Below are 20,189 nucleotides of genomic sequence, written 5' to 3'. Positions count from 1 at the left end.
AACCTCTAAAGGGGAATTAAAAGCAAATTTAGCATATTTCTCATTCATTGCCAGCACATATCAAAGCAGTTTGGGCCTGTGATTTCAAAACTCCTATCTGTTTTCTGTTGTTTAAGCTTGCTGGGGTGAACTGAATTACAGTTGATTGCATTTCTGAGAACTGTGTGCTTCCTTCCATTCCTTGCATTGCATAAAAAGGGGGGGAAGGGCTTGCCAGAGAAAAGTGATTACATTGTCTGTTGAAATCATATTGAGTATTTTCTGTATTGCATTTTTATTCAACATTATATCCATTTGAACTACATAAAGCATTCTTTACCACCTTTTTCTGTTGTACCATTTACCAGTGTGCTACCTTATTCATTTCATGTCCACTCATTAGTCATTATAAAGAAGTGTGCTAGTGCCAGATTCTCCGTTGTTAATATTTCCCATATCAGATAAAGTGTGATATTCAATTATTAATTTATTATAAAGTGTGATATCTATATTTTAATTTATCAAATAAACCTTTTAAACTTGCAAAACAGAACTACTTCTTGGCTCAGTGGGGTCAGGGGGATTCCAAGAGAGGGGTGTTATACAAGGGTAGTCATCCAGAACGCATGAACTGGACCTAAAGATATATCAATAAGGGTTTTCATTCAGTATCATAGACTAGGCGTTAACTTGGCTGTAGTGCTGAATTGAATCCTCTTACAATAGTTATCACTCCAGTCAGATGTGAGATGAAACGTGAACCTTATGATCCGATTGGGGTTATACTTTTCATATATCCATCAAGAAAGTAAATTACTTTTGAATATTCTCTGAAAGGAACACACTCCTCAGGGCTAAGGGTGCAACACTGTGATTGCCATCAACAAACTCCAGTGAAGCATGTTCAGCACCTCATCATTAGCTCCCTCACTCTTACCAACTGTAATGTACTGAGGTCAGCCGTGTCTGGAGCTAGGAGATGCTGCGGGGCACCCTCAGGCCCGGACACCGAAACCTTCAACCTGTTCACCTGCTACACTGAACATGGCACATGCCGCAGCCTTCTCTTTTACAGTAGAGGGGTGTTTCCACCAGACGGCAACATGCAACTAGTTGGAACTAAATCTCACCCTCGTGGAAACGAGCCTTCCAGAATCTTGCACACCTACAAAACACATTTACTTTCGCAATGTCCAAGCTACCACAACTCCTTCACATACCTTTGTCTCGCCCAAATTTCTGTGGGGACACAGGGAGGCCCACCCAAGGTCAGAGTACACAAAACTTCCACCAACCTAATACGAAAACCCCTACACGTACTGGTAATGGTACAAAGGGCTTCACTCTTTGGCCTAGAGTCAAAGCCCCAACAACTCCCCCTTCGATTCCTCTGCCCCCGAGGGTTCGATACAGGAGCAAGTTTAATTTCAATGCAAGGTAGGACGCCATCATACCTAGGCTAGAGGGATCAAACACACACACACGCACAACTGTATGCTTTAGTGAAAAACTCATTATCTTGTCAAGATTAAGCAATCCCTCTAAGGATGTGTACCTTAAACTAGTAGGGAAAATTACACCTTCACAGGTCTTCGAATAAGATAGTCCATGAATCAAGAAAACAAAAAAAGACTGCATGGAATGGGATTACGAAATCAACATCCGAACTCAGTACAGCCAGGAGCACGAGGAGGAGACGGCGACAATAGATGACACTACTATGTCTGTCTGCCCTGTGCAGTATAGAAGGCAAACAAGGAAAGGATCTGCTCGACACATTCACGAGAACAACACGTAAGTTTACCTCTTTTGCGATTCTACAAAAGTAGAGGTATGTGTAGTACGGGGATGTCCTGTAACTCTGCCAAGAAAATCAAGCATGGGGAAAGGAAAATAAATAAAAGTATGTGCGACAATGCAGTATTAGTCTCGACTGCCACCTAGTGGAATACTACAATAATGTCGGAGTTAAGTGTATTTTAGAACCGAGATGGTTATTTCTAGAGCGCTGCATTTTGATTCCTATTAAATATGGTAAAGGGCATTGTAAACAATACTATATGAATTTGCCCAGCTTGGTTTACAGTAAACAATTATCGAACTCCCTGAAATCGAAGTTCCTGAACATATTTTTTTCCCGCATGGAAAACCGTTTCATACGGTCTTGCAAAGGCTCAATGTCCTAATGATCACCTTCAGGGATAGTAACCAGGTTACTGTAACCCGGTGAGAGTCTAGATTTGGGCATGTGAGCATCAGAAAATCTACCGAGAGCGGTGCAAAGAGGAAAGTTGAAGAGTCATTTCCTTGCACATACATTTGTAAGTGAGACTATGTCCCAATAGACCATATGATGAGAAGATTGTCATTCTGCGGCAGAGCATCCATGAAGAGGCTCTTTATGACTTACTTACCACCAACCTTACCAGCCTTTCAGAAACCCAAAGTTGATCCTTCGCTCCACCTGCCCAACCAAATTGAAGAGATCCGTAGGCTGAAGGCTTCCGTCTAGAATGCCCTGACACCTCACATGGGACATACATCCTCAAGTTCAGGTCTGAAGACGCACCTCTCTGCCTTGGTCTACGACCACAAAAGCTACGATGGGAATACCGGACCCCAAACAGCCTCCAAGACTGCCTTCCTTCTCCAAAAACATAATTTCGCCATCAGAACTCAACCCCAGATCCTACCTTTAGTGCTGCACCAATTACAAAACTTCCTTACCCCCTTATCTCTGGCTGCTGCCCTCCTTCGGCCCCCTCCCCTCACCCTTTTGCGAGTCAAGAAAACTGGGAGTCATCTTCGCCTCCTCTCTCTCCTTCTCACCTCATATTGTGGACCTTGCTAAGAAGGCACATTTTCAGCTCTACCTCCTCAGAGGCCTTCTCCATTTCCTCACTTTCCCCAGAAAATCAATGTCTCCAGAGCTCTGGTTCTCTTCAGACTGGACTACTGCACCAGCCTCTTTCTCAATCTGTCTCTTCCATTTCGCTCCAACTCATCCAGAATAGGACTGCAAGACCCATTGTTGCCCTCAAGCCCAGGGACCGCATCTCTGAAGCCCTAAAAGCTCTCCACTGGGTCTCTGTGACGGCAGGGATGAAATTCGACCCTCTCAGGTCCAACTTGCATCCTTCCTCTCCTCATCTCCATCTCTACCTGTGGTGTTCCCCAGGGGTCTAACCTCTCTCCCTGCTGTTCAACCAATACCTGGCACTTCTTGCCCACCGCATTGCCGCTCTCTGCCCCAACCTTCAGTGCTATGCGGATGACGCCCACCTCATTTTCAGGCTCCCTTCCGCCACCTCTTCTCCTTTTCTCATCTCTGACTGTCTGTCCGCCATCCAGGAGTGGTGTGCCGCCAATGATCTCCGCCTTAATGCCAGTAAGACATCGGCACACCTGCTCCCTCCATTCCTGTCACTCTCTGGCAGGCCTCTTGGCCCTCTTTCTGCTCCCACCTGGGAGGCTAAAAACCTCTGGGTCATCTTCGACTCCACACTTTCCTTCTCTCCGCACACCTCTGACGTCTCTAAAAAGTGACACTAGCAGCTGCCCCTCCTCAGAGGTATTCTTCCTTTCCTCTCCTTCCCCCTGGAGCTCACCGTCTCCAGAGCTCTGGTTCTCCCTAGACTTGATTACTGCAACAGCCTCTTTCTAAATCTGCCTGCCTCTACTCTCTGCCCTCTGCAAATCATCCAAAACAGGACTGCAAGACTTGTCCTTGGCCTAAAGCCCAGGGATCATATCTCTCCAGGACTGAAATCTCTGCACTAGCTCTCAGTGGTGGTGAAGATTAAGTTCAAACCCTCTGCAGTGTCCACAAGGTCTTCTGTGGTCTTGGACCTCAATACCTTCAACTCTCTCTTCCTTCTCAAACTCTTTGCTCATCTGCCTCTGACTCCCTCAGGATCAGTCGCTTCTCCAAGCAGCGAGTTGGTGGTAGATCACTCTTCAGCTGGGGCCTCCCTCTGGAACAACCTCCCTGCTTCTCTGAGACTCAAGCCTCTTTGCTTCTGCTTTCTCTCCTCCTCTCCCATGCGGATCTCCTGGCTGAATCTGAAACTGCACCGGTTACGTGGCTACCCTCTGATCTCAGGCCCAGGTCCCCTCCCTGCCAGTTGCACACCTGCGCTGCCCCCCTGGCAACCCTTGCACTCAGGGACTGTTTCTGTATCCCCCACAGCCCCTACTAGCACTTGACACCTGATGTCTGCACTTACCCTTGCTACCAGCTGGCCGTACTTTTATTTATTGTCTTTATTTTACTGTTATCCTATGTACTGCACTGGCCCACACTTCAAGAATGCACACTTCGGGCAGTGCTGAGGATCTCATTTCAAGAATGCTCACATTCATAAAAAGCTGTACCACACTTACTATGCACAGGCAACTCTAACGTGGGACCCAGTGAGTTTGAAAAATTGCCCATGTTATCTTAGAAGCACATTCAAAAGAAGGATACAAAAACACACAATTTTCAAGTGCTTGGACTATGTGGGGTATATGTGAAGCAGCACATAGGTTAACCCTGCCGACAACCTTGAGCTCATTGTAATAAAAAAAAAATCAGTTGAATCTCCCTTGTATTGGTACCCACCAAATAATCACCTGCAGCAAATTCAATATCCATCCAACCTTCATCATGGCTCTTTCCAACACTGAATGCTAAAACCACAAGTCCGACGTAGGCATGTGCTCTGCAGTGACTTCCATCCAATTCCTTAAAGCTCACTAGTTCATACAATGTGCCCACTACACAATATGTTCCCAGTGATACTTCAGCGAGCCTCCTGATTGCTAATGGCTTACTGGCTTGCATTTAATGTGGCTAATATAAAATACATTACCCATGTATGAATGGTACAAAGTCCACTGTTCTCTTATTGTGACTCATGCCCAGTATTGGGTGCCAGCCGTTTGAGCATATAAACCCAAGATTATTATAGTCAATGTCTTGTGCCTCACCATTTAGAGCATTGAAACGTTGGATCCCCCTCCCAAAATAAGAATTGGTACTGTCCGGTTGTTTTCTGGCACTGTTGATTTGATTGTAAAAGTCTTTTGAAAAATTCTGGCACATATTCCAGGAATAAAAAAAATAATTACCGATAGTTCCATGTGTGAAACAAGAGAAGAACACGAATCCCTCCTGTACGCTCCCATCCAGGCCCACTTTTGCCATACACAGACTTGTTGGGACATGTACGTTGTAATTCATCCCTTCACATGGCAAGCGCGCACTTTGTTCTCCTTTCAGTGCCCATCCCAATCTCTGTATTGATTATAGTCTGTAGGGTACTCTCTTAAGCTTCAGGAGGAAAGTTTGATGTGGTACGGGAGTCCGTGAGGGCTATTGACCACAGGTGCAACCTATCTATCTTTATGAGGTGGTTTTTATCACTCCAGGTGCTTTTCGGTAGTCTATAGTTTTGGTAAATGTATTTAGTCTTTCAAAACAACCCATGACTGGCTGCGCTGGACTAAACCTTCCATTTTAGTGGTACAATCCGGAGGGGTGTTAAGGAGCCTCACGGGAGAAAAAAAGCCTATTTCAGCAATGGGCCACAACTGCTTTTGTGACGCTAGTAGGCACTAGACCCACTCATAGTGGTGCCAAAATGCCTGTCATCAAAGCACAAGCCATAGCCACTTCTATCTCCAGCAGAAATTAGATGATCCAAGCACCAGCCTAGACTCTGCTCACTACACCTATGAAACAGGCCCGTTTTGACAGCTTGTCATGATAATGTAGGTAAAGGGCCTCCTTTACCTACAGTGTCACGACAAGCTGTCAAAACGGGCAGGGTTACACATGTAAGATCTATTCTGATTGTGGATGAGTTTTGGCCTTCTGGGATGAAGTTATTTTGTATTTAAAAATAGTGACTAGTGACCTCCCCTTTACTCGTGTTTGTGGAGGATTTTGTCTTGTTCTTAGCACAGATGACATTTACTTTATCCGACTGTGGAAATCTTACTACACGCCTGAAAGAGATGGATGGGTTCCATAATCAGGAATGCTAGCAGCCTTTGAAATGGTACACGCACATATGAGGCTTCCAACCAGAAGATTCATTTGAAGGAGTAATGGATCATCATATAGCCTCTCCATGATCTCTGATCAGTCAGTCCCATCCCCCCAGCTCTGCTTTCTCCTCCATATATTCCTTATCGTCTGTGTTAGGCAAAGGTGTACCAAATTAAGGCTTCCATTGCATATTTTGACAGCAGATCATTGTATGGTGGTGCCTACATTGGTGAAACCTATTTTGTGCAAGCATTCGCTTGGTAAGGTCTAGTAGGCAGGCATGTGTGCCACAAGTCAGAGTGATTGTCAGAAGCTGTTTCCACCAACTCGTACTTGACGCATACAACCCTACGTTTAGTTCACCCAAAGGGCCATGTCAATAATATAGTGTGTCCTAACAAAACTGTATTACGCAAACAGCCTTTTTCTAGGTCACCCGAATTATCTCATGGGAAAGCTATGAAGGGCACAAAACGCTGCAGCAAGACTACGCCGTGGGATGAAAAGGTTGGAATGCATTACCCACGCTGGAATGGCTTGCCTCCCAAAATGAGATACACTTCAAAAGCCTTGGCATTTCCCATCGTACTTACCATGGAAAGAGTTCAGCTTGCTTCATGAGGATGTTGCAGCTCTACACACCCACCAGCTCTCTCTGATCAAGTAATGCTGCTCTAGTCCTTCGCCCAGACCAAGAAAATCGCCTCGGAACAAAAGTGCAACTAAAAAATGCGGAAAAGGGTATATAATATTCAGGCATAACCCTCACAAAAAGATAGGGCAACTGTATAGCGCAAATTACCCACAGCTAATGGAAAGAATCATGCTCGATCTAGTGAAATGGAACCCCCTCACAGTATCATGGTGGGGGAGACTGACAACAGTAAAATAATGGTTCTACCAAAGTTACTATACTACTTTCAGGTAGTGCCCATTAGAGTCTCAAATACCTTCTTTAAATCTCTCAACAAGGCAATATCATCATATATCTGGAAGAAAAGAACCCCCCCCTCTCCCGGGTAGCAATGTCCACGTTAACAGCACCAAAAAACAAGGGAGGCCTGGCTCTTCCACATTTCTATAAATATTATGAGGCAGCACAGATACGGGTCATGAGAGAATGGTCGGCGGAAGGTTTACATAAAATATGGGCAAGACATGATAGGGCGGTAGCGGGATCACCCTTCTCGGCGCTGATGTGGTTAAATAAACAAAACAGACACCCTAATGTGAAGATTAGAGAAATAATAGGTGTAGGGGAGGAATTATGGGAGTCAAATAGAAAGAGGGGTACTCACAGTGAAAACAGCCCCATTTTATCCAATGTTCGGAACTCCTGAATTTCGACGAGGGATGAAAAAAGGGGCATTCAAGAAAGGGGAGGAAGCAAGCTGCAAAAAGATACGAAATATGTATCAGGGACATATCCTTAGGACATTCGAGGAATGTGTTTGAGAACTGGGTCTGACAGAAAAGGACAGGTTTAAATACAACCAACTGAAACATTGGCTGACTAACCTAACCATCAAGGAAGCATCAACGAGACAACTGACACTATTCTAAACATATAGAACGACCCACACTGGGTCAAACAGCCTAGTCTCAGACCTTTATAGATTCCTGAATGAACAGGAGGAAAGCGTTCAATGGAACTATATGAAAACAGGGGAAAAAATCTCAAAGAATCAGTGGGAATACCTGTGTAGAGCCACCCCAAAACTAACTTGCTCCATTCACGTGAGAGAAATGTGTATTAAAATCCTCCTACAATGGCAATACAAGCCCGAGAGGATCCATGCTATGTTCCCCCAGGCTTCTGATCAAAGTTGGAGGGGATGTAAGACAGTGGGGAACTGGAAACACATTTGGAGGGAATATCCAGTGTTACAAACATTTTGGGAGGGGATAAAACCCCAAATGCAAGGGATGTTCCAGGCAGTGGGACAGTTGGTGGAAAATATCTGGTTGTTTGGAATGCGGGAGCCAAGGTCGAAAACACCAACAAAACACAGAAACGTTGTTCAGGATCTTATTAATAGCGGCATGATTGGTGATAGCGCAACAATGGAAACACCAAACACGCACACTCCAACCCTGGTTACAGAAAGTTTGGAACTTTGTATCACTGGAGTGGGTAACACAGAATCCAGGGAGACCAAGATGGATTAAAAATGACTCGGAGTCAGTATTGCGTTACCTACAAAGCGGCTACCTACATGGTGTAATGGTTCCCACACAAGATCAGAATATTGGACATTAGGGGATCCTAAAAGTAAACAGACAATCGGAAGGAGGGATCTCACTTCTGGCGGGGGAAGTTGACCGTTGAATTGATATGTTGGTATTGTACAAGAAAACGAATAAAAAAATAAAAAATGATGACTGCTTTATTCCATGTGGGACAGCAGAAAATTATAATTTAGGAGGAGCGGCATTGCGCATGGAGGCAACATGTGAGGATACTTAGGACTCTGTGCTACCTAGCTTTGACACAATTTACAGTGTTACTTGTACTGTACCGTGGCAGCGATCAGACATGCTCAAAGAGGAGGCAATGCTTAAGTGCATATAAAGTATATGAAATGCCACCAAACGAACAATTCTTCATTCATACCATATAATGGCTAGTTAAATTAGCAAACTACAGACAGAAAACATCGAAGTGTGCACAAAGGCGCACAGCAGTAGTGTGGTGATCGAGTGAAGACGCCAGATGGTTGAGAATAACTAGGTTACTCACCGTAGCGATCACATTACTCCTAGTCCATAGTCCCCTTTCCTCCATACTTATGGGACATCTCTCCGTCCTGTGGGACGGGACCGGAGCACTTTGTAAAATACATCCAAATGTTTGTTTCGAAAATGTGTCCTTCATCTCTTTCTTGCGTGGGGCCCGGCACATGGGCGTAACGCCGCCCACCTTGACTCCGCCCCGCGCATCGCCCACCAGTCCTTTTCTATCGTCAGGTCAGAGACCCATTAGCAATAACAGAGGAACCTTATCAGTGGGGACGGCGGGAGGGCGTATGGAGGAAAGGGGACTATGGACTAGGAGTAAGATGGTCACTACGGTGAGTAACCTGGTTATACTCCTACGTCTCGTCCCCTTTTCTCCATACTTATGGGAGATTCCCAAGCACTCCTAACAGGAACTACGGGTGGACGGAAATACCCATTATTGAAAAAGGTTCTTCAGCACAGCCTGACCAAACTGAGCATCAGCTCTTGAGCTCATGTCAAGACAATAATGCTTACAAAAAGCAGGTGGGGAGGCCCAAGTAGCTGCCCTAGCGATGGACTCACAGGGGACATATTTCTAAAAAGCAACCGCGGCTGCCTTGCCCCGCACCAGGTGTGCATGAATACCCCTAGGAGGCTTCCGCCCTTGGACGGTGAAAGACTCCGTAATGCAGGCGGCGATCCACCGGGAAATAGTCGCTTTAGATGCCTGCTTACCATGAGGGTTACCAAAAGTCACAAATAGTTGAGAACTCCTAAGCTCGGATGTTCTGTCCAGATAGAATTTAAGAGCCCTCCTGACATCGAGACAATGCAGAACCCTTTCTGCCTCTGAGGCAGGGTTCGGAAAAAAGACCGGCAGGGAGATCGACTGATTCAGATGGAACTCAGATACCATCTTCGGCAGGAAAGCAGGATTTGTCCTTAGGACTACTTTATCCTTGTGAAAGACCAAAAAGGGGTGCTCCACCGACAAGGCCTGGAGCTCACTCACCCGCTGTCAAGACTTGATGGTCGTGTAGCCGATGAAACCTCCGTCCCCAAGTACCACTCGAGCAAACAAGAAATTACTGCCCGAGCAGTCCTTGAGGCCACAGGTGGTGATCTTCGTCAGCCGCAACCAGGAATGCCTGAAGATGCCGGAAGGTTTATGACCACTGTAAGGCAAACACGAAGTTAGGTCATAAACACAGAACCCCAGGCTTGTATATGAATGTGTAATAAGTCTAGAATAAGGCTTACCCTTAGGAGTTGGTCGGGACTTAATAATGGTGTAAAGATGTTTGTCGGAGGCAGCCGGCAAGGGTGATGACCAGATGACAGGTTGGTAAAGCACTTAGTATGAATGAAATGACCACCTTACGTAGAAGCCAGAAAACGTAAGTCAATCAGAAAAAGTGCGTAATCCAAGAACATAGTTCATAACAAAAGGGCAATCCAAATAGCAATCCAGGGACGGAAATGTGGTCGAATCCAGTAGAAAATAGTTCCAAACAACGGTACCGTGAAGGAAGAAGCCAAAATCAGAGTCCAAAATCAATCCGAGGTCAGTGGTAGTAATCTGAATCCGTAGTCCGTAATGCGCCCAACAGGATCAGCTGTGAAGCGCTGAAGGGCAGTCAGCGCGTCCCTTTTGAACGCTGACTAATGATCACATGACTCATCATCCGTCACGTGATCGAACGTGCTGAAGGAGGAGCTCTCAGGTGCCGGCAACGGAGACGTTGTAGAATGCCCGTGGCGCGTCTCCATGGCAATTGCCACCGCCGGAATGGAAACCAACGCTGAGATGGCAAGAACCGGCGTCGTTGACCTTGTCCCATTCCTTGCCGGCAGGCCTGCAGGGGAGTGTGTGTTTTGGCATGTATTTTGGTGGAGATAGTGGGAGCTGTATTGTGAGATGTGTTCATGGAACGTAGGGGCGTGACACCCGCCTCGCTGACGTAATGGCGACCAAAAAGGACACTTTCCAGGATAAGTACTTGAGGTCCACCGTGGCCATTGGTTCAAAAGGCTTATCGCACAACGCCATCAGGACTACATTTAGATCCCACGGCGGGTGCGGACTACGAATTGGAGGGTAGAGGCGTGTCAAGCCTGCAAAATGCCTCTTAACCACTGGATTACACAGAGTAAGAGCATTGGTCCGTAGAAAGGTAAGCGGAGACCGCTGAAAGGTAAGTTCTGCATGACAGAACATGAACACCCGACTCTGCTAAGAAGGATACGAAGGACAGCACCATGTCAATCGTATCCCCCCCTTGGGTCCAACTGTTTTTCCAAACACCAATGACAAAACCTTAGCCATTTACTTCTGTATTGGGATCTAGTCGAGGGTTTCTTGGCTGCCTGGATAATACGCATGTTATCCACAGACAAGTTAAGATGTTCTAAAGACTTGAACTCAGGCACCGCCAAGCTGAGCGATTGTGGGGAGGGGTGCCACAGCTGCTGTTCCCCCTGGTGAAGATCGGGAGTCACTGGCAACCTGATCGGCGGAAACACCGACAGGTGTTGAAGTTTCTGGAGGCATACTGAGGAAGATTCTTGTTTACCGCCGTAGCGAAGAGGTCCACCTCTGGTGTGCCTCAACGCAAGAAAATCCATGAGAGGACCTCCACCTTCAACTCCCACTCGTAGCTGACCACTGTCCGCCTGCTGAGGGCATCCGCTGGGACATTCAGCTGGCCCGGGATGTGCACTGCAAGCAGCCAAACACCATGAAGCACAGCCCACTCCCAAATCTGGATGGACAGATCCACGAGAGGGGGAGAGTTGGTTCCCCCTTGCTTGTTGATGTAATACATCAACACCACATTGTCCGTGTGTATGCGGACCACATTGTAAGCTATGATCGGTCTGAACGCCGTGAGCGCTAGGAAGATCGGCAGAAGCTCTAAATGATTTATGTGGAGGAGCCTGTCCTGAGGCAACCAGAGATCCGAGACCTGAAGAGGATCTTACATCGCACCCCACCCCAGGAGGGAGGAGTCCGTTGTGATCGTCACCGTAGGGGCTGGGTCCTGAAACCCCGCACCCACTGGCATGTTGCTGAGAGATGACCACCATTCCAGGTCAACTCTCATGGAAGCCGGAATCATTATCAGCTTGGAGTCCGGGTCCACAGCCTGACGCCAAGAACTCCAAAGAGCCATCTGAGTCCGCCTCATCTTGAGGCGAGGAAGAGCCAACACGCATGAGGCCATGAGGCCCAGAAGCCTCTGGAAGCACCAGGCTGACATGCTCTCCGACTGCGCAAACATCTGTCACGTGGCTAACAGATCCGCCATTCTGTCCCCGGTCAGGTACACTCTGCAGTTGATCGTGTTCCAGCAAAAACCCAGGAAAATCAAGTCCTGCGAGACCGTCATGGAAGATTTCCGCCAGTTCACCGACAGCTCAAGATGGAACATGAGCTGAAGGAGAGACTGAAGATTGCCCGCTGCTTTCAACGGGCAAGGACTGCGTAAGAGCTAGTCGTCCAAATACAGATACCCTGCAGACGAAGATAGGCCGCAATCACCGACATCATCTTCGTGAAGACACGCGGCGCAGAGCTGAGGCCAAAAGGAAGCAGTCGAAACTGGAAGTGCTCCTCTCCCAAAGAGAAACAGATATCTCCTGTGTGGATTCCAAATCAGAATATGCATGTACGCATCCTGAAGATCACCACACTGAGCCAATCGCCCCTCTGCAAGGAGGACCGTATCTGGCTGGGTGTGATCATCTTGAATTTCTCTTGGGGTAGGAAAAGATTGAACTGGGAAAGGTCTACGATGGTTCCACAGCTCTGAGGTCCAGAAGTTTCTGAACCTCGGCTTTGAGGGAGAGCGAGCCCGACAGCTGTAAAGGAGGGTTGAAAGGTGGGGTAGGGGTAAGCGGAAGCCCACCCGAGCGACTGACGAGACCCATCTGTCTTCGGTGATGGTCTGCCACGCCTCCCAATGAGACGCAATGCGTCCTCCCACCGTGGTCTTGTGCGAGTGTGGAGAACCCTCATTTTGTAGGTTTTTCGGTGGTATTGCCACCTGAACCTGAGGAGGAGGAGGAGGAGCGGGAGAAAATCCGAGTCCGTTTTTGCCTATGGCGGTTATTGCCTGAAGGGGTATCCACTGCGAGATTTCCGGTCTAGGAAGCCCCTAAAGCCAGAGGAGGGTCGGCTTTGCGACAACTGTCTCTGAGTTTTGAAAGGGGTCTTAACAAGGACCAACAAGGACTTAGCTGTCTGAGTGCTAGCCTTCATCTTGGTGAGCTCTACATCTGTTGTAGAATGAAAGAGCTCCTTACCATCGAACGGAAGGTCGAACACCTTGTCCTGCACTTCTTTTGAGAATTTGGTGGCATGCAGCCACGCCTGCCATGAGGTATCAACCCCCAGCATAAGGCCCCGAGCTGAGGTGTCTACGTGATGAGCCGCAGCCTCCAGGAGATCCTGGACCAAGACCCAGGCGTCGGATAATCCTGCTTTAAAGTCTTCCAGCTTCTCAACCGTGATGAACTCCTCAAACTCCGACAGACCTTTCCACATCCGCATATTAGCCCCCGCTAACACCAGTTCGGCATTGGCCTGCCTGAGCTGCAAGGCCGAGTTGGCGAAAATCTTTCTCCCAAGGCAGTCAAGGAGCTTATCCTCCTTTCCCAGAACCTGATTAGCCATCGTGGAAGAGGATGCTGCAGGCCTGGACTGTAAAATGGCCGCAGCCACCACTGTGGAGGATGGGGGCGGACAAGACGACAGGGCCACCTCTTCCGAAGAATGCAGCCTGTATCGCGAGTCAATTTTCTTATTTGACGAAAAGTCCAGAGTGTGGCTTTTCCCAGACACTGCGGACCTCGGCCAGAACGTCCTTCTGCAAGAACAAGCCGGTACGCTCCAAAGGAGACAGGGTGAACGCCCCAGAAAGCACGCCCTCCTGCGGAGCAGGTACCTCGGCACCAGAACATCCAAGAAGCACATGTCCAGTACCTGGTCATGAAAAGCTTTAATAGAGCGGGGCAGGTCCTGGGTGTCCTGATCGCCTTGCACGTCATCCGACAGGTCAGGATCCTGCTGAGCCGTGTCGGGTGCTGCCTTGTCCATGGGGGACAATAGGGGCAAAGGCGGAAGAGTCGGGGAAGGCACCGTAGGCAAGGGAGGCGCCGGCGGAACCACCGGAGGAACAGGTGGAGCCAGAGGCACGTGCGGACATATCTCCCTAAAAAGCCCTTTGAAATATTCCCTCATGGGGTCGGTACGCATGAGCGTTTGAAATTTGCCGAAAAAGGCGTACTTTAGGGACTTTTTTGGAACCAGAGGACGCCTCTCATGAGGAGGATAATTCCAGGGACGTAACGGGGAAGGGTGCCACACCGGCCCCTCCACCGACGTATCCACATAAATCAAAGTTGCCGACCCCGCAGGCAATGAAACATTGTGTGGAAGGGGCATCCGGGCATTCCAATCATAAACTGGCCGATAAGGATGCGCACAAGGAACTTTATGTTCACCCATGGAACCAAGCCCTACACCAGAGGCCGATGGCATAGTTGAAGGGGTAGTACCCAAAATGGCCACCGCGGTCGTGGCGGGAACGGCGCCATTTTGTCATCGCCTGAGGGGAACTGCGGCACGTGAGGAAGAGAGGCAGGGGTCCCCGCCGATGGATCAGGGGTCTTAACTTTAGCCTTAACATAAGGAACCTCGGCAGAGCCAGTACTATGAGGCCTGGAATGTTTCTGCAACATACCAACCGCCAAATTAGCCTTCCTAGGAAGGACCTCGGCACTGCCGGTAAAAGAATAACTTTCCTTCTTTGCCCCCCTCAACAGATCTGGTGTCGCCGCAAGAGCGGGAACAGTGAGAAACAACCTTCACCAATAAGGCCTTGTCAGGCCTCTCAGATATGTTGGTAGCTTTAGCCTCTGTACGAGGGACCTCAGACCCAGGTCTGGTAACAGCCTTATTCGCGCGGGCCTCGAACATCCGTTCGGTGACACCAAGCCCAACCAAGGCCTCGGGGCGCACCCCGGTCTTATTCTTGAGGGAAGCCGATAGAGAGGCCTCAGAGCGAGCTCCGGTACCCCACGACTCAGTAGAACTGGGTCTACAAACAGCCCCCACAGGAGGGGCCTCAAAGCGTTCTCCGGTATCCACAGGCCCCTTATGGAGACCCTCAGAGAAAACTACGGTACACATATTAGGCCCAACAGGCACCTCAGGGCAATCCCCGGTGACAGAGCGATCAATGCTCCTCCTGGCCCGGGAGGAACCCGAAAAAGTATCCCCGGCCGGGGTGCTCTGAAAAGTAAAGAACTTACCGGGCGTTTCTTCTTTTCGTCGATGAACGTCTGAAAATGCGAAGGAGGAGTTTGTCGGAACACCTCCTCCCACCGCTCCAACCGACGTTGAAGTGCCCGGACCGAAAGGGAGTTGCAGTAAAAACAGGAGTCCCAACGGTGATCCGGACCCAAACACTCTAAACAAAGAGGATGGGGATCCGCCCTTGCGAAGCGTCGGTGACACGATCAACAATCTGGAAAGTCTAGTTTGAACAACATAGACAGACTAGCACACAATCGCTAGGGAGAGGCAGAGAGGAAAAAAGGGAAGAAAATCTTCCGCGGATGCAAGTGCGTCCAATGCCGAACGAGCTGAGAAAAGGACTGATGGGCGATGCATGGGGCGGAGCCAAGGTGGGCGGGGTTACAGCTGCATGCCGGGCCCCACGCAAGAAAGAGGAAGGAAACATTTTTGAAAATAATTTTTGGATGCTTTTTACAAAGTGCTCCGGTCCCGTCCCACAGGACGGAGAGATGTCCCATAAGTATGGAGGAAAGGGGACGGGACGTAGTAGTACTTGAAAAAAGATACAGACCCCTAGCAGCCAGATCAGTACAGAAGACAGAACTAAATGAAGCAACATCTTTATCCATCCAAGATGAGATCAAAATCCTACAATGAGGGCATTATCTGCTGCATAACAACCAAGTCAAATGTACAGGTGTATTAAATATGCCCAATTAACTGCAATAAAATGAACCATCAAGTTAGAAGATGTGTCGTTCAAACAGGCCAGTACACTTAGTACTGTAGAAAGCAGTGCACAGGTGACAATCCAGGGGTGTAGGAGGCAAGAAACTAGAAAACCCCTATACAAAAATAGAAGCCTTTAACGCAACAGATGTTTAGTCCAATGCAGATAGCCTCTTTGGTGGGCAGTCTGCAGGTGCTGGATTTGATATAGGCCATTTACATTGTTATGGTACACTTATAAAGAATGGGCACTTAGTAGCTCTGTGCTGCAAGCATTTCCACAAATTACATTGCTCTGTTCAACAATTGCAAACAACTTATTTTAACAGAATAAAAATAAACTGTGCTCACCAGCTGTGGCAGCAAATCCTTATACTTGGTGTTCAGTAGGTTAACAAAGCTTCTGACAAGCCAATAACAGTCCACGTCATCATCCACCATCTCCTCCATAGATTTGGCGATGTCTAGAAACTGTGCATCTTTTGGGTCCTGAAACAGAAACGCAATTGTTTTAAACTGTCTTACTGTCTGCAAAATGTATCCCAGGGTGTTGTCAGACCCAGACATTAACAACCCAACAATGAGCTGGAGCAGCTGAAAACAGGTAGCAGAAAACCCGATGATGTGTCAAAATAAGTGGTAGAGATCTATATACGCATACATACTTTCCCCTGCACTGTCACTGTTCATGGAGCATATATATCCATCCTAAATTAATTGACTAATTTTGTACTTGGGACTTGTAGTCTTTAATCATTTAAGAGGGCTATGGCGACCAGTGTTCGTTGGGTGCCCCCCAAAGGTGCATAGGATAACCTTTAAAAAAGGCCTTAGGGTAACTGTGCACCAAGGCGGTGGGGGGACGCTAGAAACATATGAATGCTAAGAAAATAAAACTGCTGGGTCCCCCCACCACCATCATGTGACCAGTGTAAATGCTTTATTTAATCTAGTCCTGAATTCAGATTATGGAAACTCTGATTACACTTAAAAATAGAGCAACCAGTTAACCCACGATGAACAGGAAGATGCAGTTTTTGCTCCCTTATATCGAGCTCTCTAAAAGAGAGCAGCTGAATCACGGATTATAAACGTGTGAATGTATCAAAGTATCTATACCAGTGGTGCAAAATGCCAATGTCTTCAAATCTCGTGGCGTCCCCGTAGTTCAAGAAAGGAAGGCTCATCAATCTTTAGTGCAAGACAATCACCAAGCATTGTTAAAAGGGAGTTTCCATCAAACCAACAGCTGGAGGATTCAATGGCACTATACACCCCATGATTTGTAAAAAGAAGTATTGGCAAAGTGCGACCATGTCGGGCAATGGCACACTGAACTCAAAGACTGAGTGCAACTTTCTTTATTCAGCATCAATTCTCATGGGAAAAGGTGTATACATGCCTACTTGAACTAGAATAAATCCTACAACTAAATACAATGATAACTATTACTCATTAGTCAGGATGGGTCAACCAAACATGAGGGTTCTTTAGGCATTCCACGCCAGGATAAAAAAAAATCCCAAACCGTGTCTCATAAATCCTTGGGCCTCATTACGAGTATGGAGGTAGCCATGGAGCTTTTAGCTATTAGCTCCATGGCTGCCTCCATACCGGGCTCCATTACCGGGTTCCTGCAATGGGGACTTACCGGGTCATTCCGACATAGGAGGACCTGGCAAGTACTCCTTGCAGGAACCATTCCCCATTCCCATTTGAGCCCCCATAGGGCTCAATGGGAATGGGCTGGGAGGTAACAATGGGCACATTAAAAGTGTCCCGTTGTTACCTCCCTCTTCCCCTCGCGGGACCCGGAAAAGACGCCTGGTTTTACCAGACATCTGATCCGGATCCCGCAAAGGGAAACTCGTAATCGGCGCTCCCGTAATGAAGGGGGCTGGTCCTGTACCGGCCCCCTTCATTACGGGAGCGCCAGGGTCGTAATGAGGCCCCTTGCCTTTTCCTGAGGTAGCCTACTCCTAAAAACAATATCCAAATGAGATGGCCAATACAAAGTCTCAAAATCCCTACTCTTCGTAAAGTCTTACGGTTTGACCAACACAAGAGTTTGTAAACCTATTCTTCAATTTTTGAAAGACCACCCATAGTCTATCAAAAGAATAATCTAAATGATATCTTCTGGGAAGGATTTATATTTGGGTCATGCGCAGTCCAGACTCCCCTCAGTCCTCCAGCTTTCATCCCACTTCTAGTAGAACTCTCGACTGTATGAGGTCCAATCCTTCATTGAATCAGGCTCCTGTTCCGTAGGTTCCGTTAGAATTCACAGCAGGTCTCTCAGATTTTGGCTTCTCAAGAGTTCTAAAATGCTCCCTCTTGGATCTTCATTTCTCCCAGGTTTCGCAACTGCTCCATCTTGGACCTTGGGTTTTTCAGGTTTCACATCCAAGGCTGAAAGGGCATTTTACCTCCTCCTCCCCCTTATTGGGGTCTTTTTCAGGCAGTCATTATGATAATGCCCTCCTGCCACGAGGGCTGCAAGCTTCCAGGAATCACTGCCTTCTTTTCCCAATTTACTACAGTGTAGAAGTGTCACCATCCAGGGGGGTGAAGGATACAGCATTCTTGCTGGCAGTGTCTTCCCCTGTATCAAGGGAATGTAAACTGGTAAATCTGATTTCTACAGGATTCTGTGCCTTGCTGGGTTTCACCACCCTTCTTTAAACACTCTAGAATCCCATCCCCAATCTAAAGGGCTTTTTGAATAGCTATTCCCAGTTTGACTTTGTTCCCTCATCAGGGATCGGTTATTACCTTCACTTCGTTCCACTCCTCCTATTATGGTTTTATTAGTTAAGGCTCAAAATTGGCTTATTACTTGATTAGTAAGATTACCATTAATCATTGAGGGTTTAAAAGCATCTGCAACGTCAGTCGCTTCAAAGAGTCACAGCATTTGTCTTCTGCTGCTTTTCGCTCTCCTGAGTCTGTGCTTGTGCACGTGTCCTGCGCACAGCCCCCTCTCTCTTTTCCTTCAGGTAATGCACTGGCTCCCGCCTAGCTTCGTTTGTAAACTCTGAATGTTCGCTTGTGGCACTCAGCGAATAGAGCTTGTTTATTTATTCTGATCTGCAGACTGCTACCTCCCCCAAAGGACTATTGGACTTGAAGTTTCACGGGTAGGGGGGCGAGCCACCCCAGAACTAAAAATACTGGCTCCCATTGTAAAGCATTACCATCAGCTTCACAGGGACTTGTGCCAATGCTGAAGTGTGCCAACAAATGCCCAAGAGCTTGCCTCTTTGCCAAGGATTGCTTAATGTCCAGCTGAATGCTCCATTGCTGAGGATTCCAATGAAACACCACAGAACTTGCTCATTGGTAAGGACTGCCAACAACTGGCCAGGCACTTGCATCATAGTCAAAGATTGCTTGAAAATGCAGTGTTGCTTGCCCCTTAGCCATGGATTGCCTTCAACTGCTCAAGCACATACCCCTTTTCTAAGGATTGCGAAATAACACCATTGTAGATGTGACTATCTCTTCTCATACCCCCGCCCCCTCCTCTGCCCCCTTGCATCCAGCTCCTCTTCAACACCAATGCAAGGGAGGGAACACGTTACTTACCTGTAACTGTTGCTCTCCAGCATGGGTCTGGCATGGATTCACATGCTCATGAATATTCCCTGTTGTCAGGCTGGGAATCCTCGGTTAAAAAAAAAAACAAAAACAGTTTCACTTACAAACTGTCTTTATCCTATAAACCAATCCCAGAGCTCTGGGTCATATTGCCCCCAGCCAATGACCTCTCCCCTAAACCCCTCCTCTGGCAGCCATCTTCAGATTTGGTAGCATGTAAAGTGGCTGTATGACCAGAAGAGTCGCAGAGGTGCAGGAGGGCCAGTTCGCATGTGAATCCATGCTAGACCCATGCTGGAGAACAACAGTTACAGTTAAGTAACTTGTTCCTTCTCCACCATGGGGTCTGACATGGATTTACATGCTCATGAATAAAGAATACATAGCAGTACATACATACACAACCACGGAGGTGACAATGTTCAACAGAAGCAATTACTCTTACCTCTGGACCAGGCTCACCTTCAAAAGTAGACCTCCGCGTAGCAGCCCTGCAGATGTCCAGCAGGGGCACACCAGACGGGAAGGCCATCGTCGCATCGATCGCTCTGCTGGAATGGGCTCTCGGATGGCTGGGCAGCGGTCGGTTTGCCAACCGGTGACAGTGCGTGATACAGCCGGAGAGCCACCTGGAAATGGAAGCTTTGGACAATGCTTTCCCATGGTACACAGGACCAAAGTTCACGAAAAGCTGAAACGTCTTCCGGAGACTCTTTGTGCGTGCCACATAGAACTTCAGAGCACGCCCCACATCCAGCAAGTGCAAAGTCCTTCCAGCCTGCGATGAAGGCATCGGAAAAAACACAGACAACACCAACGGTTCAT

The 20,189-nt window shown here is 47.7% G+C and overlaps 1 protein-coding gene across 2 annotated transcripts in view; it reads right to left on the bottom strand.

Annotated features, from left to right (window-relative positions):
* The window catches only part of TBC1D7 (TBC1 domain family member 7), a 474,622-nt gene that overhangs the window by 221,379 nt on the left and 233,054 nt on the right, over window positions 1–20,189 (bottom strand). For both annotated transcript variants that reach the window (XM_069620493.1, XM_069620492.1), the window contains exon 5: window positions 16,116–16,253. In XM_069620493.1, coding sequence (XP_069476594.1) covers window positions 16,116–16,253 — 138 coding nt within the window. The remainder of the gene's footprint in view (window positions 1–16,115; window positions 16,254–20,189) is intronic.

Source organism: Ambystoma mexicanum, chromosome 5q, assembly GCF_040938575.1.
Source record: "Ambystoma mexicanum isolate Mex_15411 chromosome 5q, UKY_AmexF1_1, whole genome shotgun sequence".
Taxonomy (NCBI): domain Eukaryota; kingdom Metazoa; phylum Chordata; class Amphibia; order Caudata; family Ambystomatidae; genus Ambystoma; species Ambystoma mexicanum.
This window is presented reverse-complemented; position numbering and strand designations above follow the sequence as displayed.